Raw genomic sequence first — 6,782 nt, 5'->3', positions numbered from 1 at the left:
CAAGACTTTGACAGATCAGACCAGCCTGGAATGGAGGAAGGGGCTGAAGATTTAAAACAAGTGCCTATAAAAAGATACGGCCCCCACCCCCCACCTCTTCTCACTAAAGCCTCTGGTGTATTGTCTGCACCTCCTTAATTAGCGAGAGGTATTTTCCGCCCTCTAAACCATCCTACGCCATCCTCAATGCTTCACAACAGGGATTTCTGACAAGAATATTCGGTCATAATAAGAGTTTTAGCATGCTTTTATTTTACACAGTTTAAGGATGATCTTGTTTGGGGATCTCCTTTGCAGTCTTGGGGAGTGTATCTGTGTGTTTATCCAGTGTGTGTGTGTGTGTGTGTGTCTGTGTATATTTAAGGGATATTGCCCAAAGGACAGAGGCTCCCCATCACTCCTGACCCCCTGCTTCCTGTCCTTATAAGGCCAGAGGGGCCCCCCACCCTGGAACGATCCCCCGCCTCCACAAGGGCAGCTGATGGACAGTATAAAACTCAACACGGGACTTCCTCACTTGGCGTTTCATCCCTCAGTCTCCCCCTCTCTCTCTGTCGCTCATTCTCTTTATCACTCCATCTCCCAGACTTGCCTGTTCAAGACAATGGCCCCCAAGAAGCCTGAGCCCAAGAAGGAGGCAGCCAAGCCTGCCGCCCCTCCCGCGGAGCCAGAGACGCCCAAGGAGCCGGACTTTGACCCCAAGAGCGTCGCTGTGAGTGTCACATCCTGATGAGCTGTGTTTGTGGTCAATGCTGGAGAGTACATGCTTGGTAGATGGCTGTGGTATTTTTCACGCTGTAATCATCTCTAAACATTCTGTAATTGCCTCTAAACACTGAGATGAAATGGGTTTTGTGGTGTGTGTAAAGTGTCAGAAGGCAGCTATTTATATTGGCACATTCCAACTTGTTGTACATCCAGTTTTGTTTCGCAATCACCTTTTGGAGAATAGTTAATTAAATATTAATTTGTGTGTTGCTTGTTTGTTCATTTTATTGATATTTTAATGATGTATACATAAATAATTCATTATTTGACTTATTGGTAATGATCTGTCTAAATCACCATCTACAGTAGGCTATGTCTAGCTGACAGACAAACAATTTTCCCTAATATTGATGCTGAAATCCCAAGTGCTTCACATGACTTCACAGTCATAAAGGATATTCACAGCCAAAGGTATAAATCCACCATTGTAGTACTGTAAGCCTTTCACTGAATTATTGATGGCGAGTCTAACAGGGAAACAGATGACATCCCCATTTTGGAAGTTTGAGATGTGAGAGTATCTCACCACAGATTGATGACCGTGGAAAATGAAAAGTATCTTTGGAACATGCCTGGCTGGTGCCAAGTTAATCTCTGCTTGTGAGTTGACAGAGTTATTGTCAAGAATTGGCACAGGTCCTCGCTCGCTGTCACACAGCTGACACCACAGAGGAATTACACATGTGAAGTATTTTAATTGGATTGATGAAACTTCAGCTTGCCAAGAACAAGGTTACCTCCGAATTAAATTTCGTCTTTTAAGATTAGATCATGACTTTTTGGGAAGGGGCTTGTCTGCTCTCTTTACTGGCGTTGCGAGGATTTTCCATTCAGACATGTCAATCTCAAGATTGGTGGCTGGGTGCTCAGTGCACAGTGACTCAAGTCCCCCAGGGTAGCAAAGAGCTAAGAACAGCCTTTTCGTTTGCGGCCTTTCAAAACAGGTCCCCAGTCAGAGCTTTGCATTCTTCTCCCTCTCACCAGTCTTAGCCATTGTCCTTCGGGACAGAGGGTAACGTGTAGGGTATCACCCTAATTCCCCACACTTCTGAAACATGCAACAGCTATTCTTAGACAAGACGCGGATGGCATGCGATTGCTGGCCACAGCTGACCTTGCCAAAAATGTCCTTAAAGAGCCTCATGTGTGTGTGTGTGTGTGTGTGTGTAGCAAATGGGGAGGCTACACCGTCTCAGGGGAGTTTACCAGGAACTGAGAAACCACCAGTACATAGAATGGGCTCTTGAATGCCAGACATGTACGTACTGTAGTTGGACAGAATACTGGTATTTCCTTTGCTCTCTGCAGTGATGACAAGCAAATTGTATGCTGGAATATACTAAATGTGACATATTCAGGGCACACTCTGAGAACAGTGAAAAGAGTTTTTCTTTTTGCTTCATCTTTTCACTGAAAGTAATAATGTACTTCTTTGAAGATGAAGGCAATCTTCAGGATTGATAATGTAATTGTGATGGATTTTTTATTTTTTTTTTTAAACGGCTTTGTGGCTGGATATAAATAACCGTGGCTGACATTATTTTATCGGTCTAAAATATTAAATAATTGTCTTTGCTCTTTCAGATTGAATTTAATGCTGATCAGATTGATGGTAAGTCTGATTGAAATGGCAAATCCTTTTCTCTACAATCACACATGTATCGACATTTAAAATACTTCATGTGTTTGATCCATTCAATGATGCCTAACACTTAAGCTGTGAGATACTGTAGCTTTGCATCAGCTAACTAACTTATGGGAACTGACTAATCGGCTATTTTTGTTGTTTATCCACAGAGTTTAAGGAGGCCTTCATGCTGTTTGACCGAACTCCTAAAGGCGATATGAAGATCTCGTACGCTCAGTGCGGTGACGTCATGAGGGCACTGGGTCAGAATCCCACCAACGCAGAGGTCATGAAAGTACTGGGCAAACCCAAACCTGAAGGTAGGCTACACCAACAGTGACCTCCAGCATAGCCTTTCACGACCTTTAACCTTAAGATCCTCCTCAGCCTGTCAAGTAAGTCAACTCTGTGCTAATGAGATGGCAAGATTGTCAGGTAACATTTAGGGACTGTTATTCAGACACTTCAGTGTAATCAAACATTGCATATATAGTATAAATATATACCTGAATAACGTTCACATGTCTTTTGAACACATCCATAAACATGAACTATATCATTTTTTTTTTTTTTTTTAAGTGTTTGCAGTTTAGTCACAAACCAAATCGCTCATACTTTTGCTCTTTCATCTGCAGAGATGAACAGCACTCTGATCGACTTTGAGACCTTCCTGCCAATGTTCCAGCATATCTCCAAGTCAAAGGATAGGGGCACATTTGAGGACTTTGTGGAGGGGCTGCGTGTCTTCGACAAGGAGGGCAACGGCACAGTCATGGGAGCAGAGCTTCGCCATGTGCTCGCCACACTGGGTGAGAACACCTAAGCCAGAATCACCTTTCCACAGAATCATGTAACCAAGTTGAAGTCGAATCACCCTTCCATGTTCATGTAAAATCTATCAGAGAGCTGTGTGACACCAACTTCATCCTTCAGTCTCATGAAGCATTCAAGCAGGGCTAGAGGCGATACGTTTTAGTCTGTGGGCATATTGCTACATTTACATTTTGTGACAGTATCTACAGTCAGCAATCCATTTGGTGCAGCTACAGTCCATTTGGTGCCCATTCATAACAAATGTTTCTCAGATGTTTGTTGTGACTGTGCAGGCCGGCTTTTGAGGAGTGTGTGTTTGTGTGGATGTTTACACACCTGTGTTGATGGTCTGCAGGTGAGAAGATGACAGAGGGAGAGGTGGAGCAGCTGATGTCAGGACAGGAAGATGGCAGTGGCTGCATCAACTATGAAGGTACAGACGACAGACACAGACACAGACACACACACACACACACTGTTAAAGATACACATAACACAACACCTGTTAGTTCTAATGTCCAAACAAACAAACACACCCTTGCTTCCTGTAAAAGCCCACACAAACACACTCTCATGAACGTGAACTTGTGAAGCATTATTCATATGAACATTGTTCATCTTTCTCTGTTTTACAGCATTCGTTAAACACATCCTGGCTGGCTGAATGAATGGCACAATCATGCTGGTCTTATAACTCATAAGGTAGGGCATATACACATAAACATAGAAATCTGATTTCCTGTTCTGTCAAGAACTATGTAAATGAATAATGTTTAAACAAGTGCCTTGACAGTAAAGTTTAAAAAAAAAAAAACATATGGGATACTTGAATTGCTTGATTATCTATGACTTTATCTATAATATCGGACCTTCTCTCACTCCCCAGGATCAAAGTCTTCCTGGATAGAGAACTCCCATCATCTTTGTGATCTATTTCCTGTCTTTTCCTGTTTGTGTCCTCTTACTGTAAAAAAAACATTACCTGTTCTTTCACAAAGTCTTTCCTTTTTTAATTTATTTTCTGTTTTTGTTTGGTGCTTCAAATAAAATGTCAGCCTAACTAAGCAGCTGGTTTCAGAGATGACCCTGTGTAGGGAGGTGGTGTGGGGGTATTATGGGGTGTCATATATTCAGTGTGACATCCGCATCACTATAATGTTTAGGTTCCAGTTTACTCTTTAAAAATATTGATATTGATAGTCACTTTCACTTGATTAGTTGTTGGCTTTAACAAACTACAAGTGAAGTAAACAATGTCAAACAGCTATCTAGTTCATAGAACACAACAAATCTTATGGTTTGACCAAATTATAAATCAAGCCTTCAGGTCAACAAGCCAGGTCAGGTAAACAAATGCAGGCTGAAAATTTTAGTGGTTAGCATGTGTGATTTCACTGCCTTTGAGAAATCATTAGAGATAGCTTGCATGTTAAGACAGACAGAGACAGAGTTTTGGCAGCTGTTGCCCTGAGCTTCGTGAGCTACATGGCTTACATTCAGTCTGATGGGCTTAACACTAATGATAGGAATGTTTGATTAGAAGAGATTCCACTCCTGCACACACACAACATGCACACACAACACACACACACACACACACACACACACACACACACACACAGATACATAAATAACACACACATCTGCGTCTGTTGGGAAAGCAAATAATATACAACAAATGCTAATATATTGCATTTGTTGCAAGCTCTAAATTGAGCAACACTGTGCTCTGAAGTCTAAACTCAACACCAAATGCTGGCCCTCAGAGGATTACATTTTCCATAACTACAGTATCAGCTGCTCTTTTAAAGACACATGACAGAGAGAGAGACAAAGAGAGAGAGAGGTATGTTTTGCTGTTCCATGTTATCTTTGGGCTTCTGTTATGTCTTCTTGAAGAGACTGTACCAACTGACACTGAAAAGCACGTCAGTGTTTCATTTCCAAATCCCCCAGCTGTCTCACTCATAAGCAAAAGGCCCATGGACGTGTTGCTTTGAATGCCAGCACCCAACGTCTCAGGGTCCATAAAAACTAACAATAGATACATGCACATACAAGTCATGTTCACAGAGTCTCAGTTTCAAACAACAACTATCTTATTCACTAATTCATAACTTGTTGTTGAACATGAGAACAGAGACAAGATCAGATGAGTGTGGTTCAGATTCCAACGTATAGTGTGTACTTTACACAGAGGGACCAGAGAAGAGCCAGCCAGGCCTGGGCTAGATCTGTCAGTCTACTGCTAATACAGGTTGCCCTCAGCTCCCAGGACAATAGCTTTGGCCTATAAGGCAAGACTCCCAGAGATCACAGCTCCTCCGAAAATAACCCCTTGCTGATCCTGGGTTATAATAGCAAAGCTAAGGGTCAGACACTTAAGAGAACAAGGAAGGTCTAAAATGCCCGTCCATTTTTCTATCCCTCTCCACACTGCAGCAGCTGACAAGCATCCCCTCATCGGTCTTCAGGTTACATACTGTAAAAATACCACGGGGACCTCAGAGCTTCTGTTGAGTTTTACAAGCATAGTAGACAGACGTCTTGCATTCTTAAAATGAGGGTGTGAATTTTAAAAGCTTATCAACAAATATAGGCCAATAAAAAGGGAAAGCATCTACATTTCATTCATCAGACACTTTTATCCATAGTGACTGACATGTCAATTCGCTCAAGGACACAACAGTGGAAGGTGGTAATTGAACCCAGAACTGTACAGGCGTGCTAGCCCAGCTCATCAGCCACTACACTACCACTGTACCCTATAGGAACAAAAGGAACAACTCAGATGCAGTGAAAATTCTGATTAAAATTGAAATTGTTTGTATTGTAAATTCATGAACTAACCACAATCTTGAGTCACTAATAACCTGGAGTGACACTAAGATATAGTATATGCACTGACAACAAATATGTATAGGCCTTGTAGGATTGTGTGATTGACAAGCTGTGGATTTGAAAATGGAACATTATATACAATGGCTTTGAACCTTTCTTACAGAAATGTTTACTGTAACTCTTGACTGATGGTCCAAGCCAATACTTGCACAAAGCTGCCCCCCTATGGTCACAAAACGTAGCTCAAATGAGGCTCTGCAACATCAGGTGCTATAACAAAGGACTGTCCTTTATAGTTGTTGTAGGGGTTACTGCTGGCTAATGGACACAGAAAGTGTCAACAAATCAGTCTTTTTGCTAATTGACTAAAAGACAGAAAAGTATAAAACGAACCACTTATGCACACATTTGAATTGCAAAAAGTCATATGTCAAAATGTGCGTACGTGTATGTGTGTGGGAGAGAGAAAAAAGAGAGAGAGAGAGAATACAGCTCAATTGAATTGAATTGAATTGAATTGAATTGAGAGAGAGAGAGAGAGAGAAAGAGAGAGAGAAAGAGAGAGAGAGAGAGAAAGAGGCAGGCAGGCAGGCAGGCAGGCAGGCAGGCAGGCAGGCAGGCAGGCAGGCAGACAGACAGACAGACAGACAGACAGAACAGGAACAAAATGGAAATTGCCTACTCATTTTCAAGTGGTCTGGTTGCTAAGCAACTCAGGAGGCCAGACTCAACT

General features: G+C 42.0%; 1 protein-coding gene across 1 annotated transcript; it reads left to right on the top strand.

Annotated features, from left to right (window-relative positions):
• The first annotated feature begins 535 nt into the window (after positions 1-535).
• On the top strand, positions 536-4,268 carry myl4 (myosin, light chain 4, alkali; atrial, embryonic). The gene is made up of 7 exons (XM_062531603.1): positions 536-712; positions 2,353-2,380; positions 2,566-2,715; positions 3,031-3,204; positions 3,564-3,641; positions 3,844-3,910; positions 4,095-4,268. The coding sequence occupies exons 1-6, from the start codon at positions 605-607 to the stop codon at positions 3,870-3,872; spliced, it is 567 nt and encodes a 188-aa protein (XP_062387587.1). The 5' UTR covers positions 536-604; the 3' UTR covers positions 3,873-3,910; positions 4,095-4,268.
• The last annotated feature ends 2,514 nt before the right edge of the window (positions 4,269-6,782 follow it).

This window comes from Sardina pilchardus, chromosome 3, assembly GCF_963854185.1.
Source record: "Sardina pilchardus chromosome 3, fSarPil1.1, whole genome shotgun sequence".
Taxonomy (NCBI): Eukaryota; Metazoa; Chordata; class Actinopteri; order Clupeiformes; family Clupeidae; genus Sardina; species Sardina pilchardus.
The sequence above is the reverse complement of the archived record's forward strand: the minus strand, read 5'-3'. Positions and strand labels throughout refer to the sequence as shown.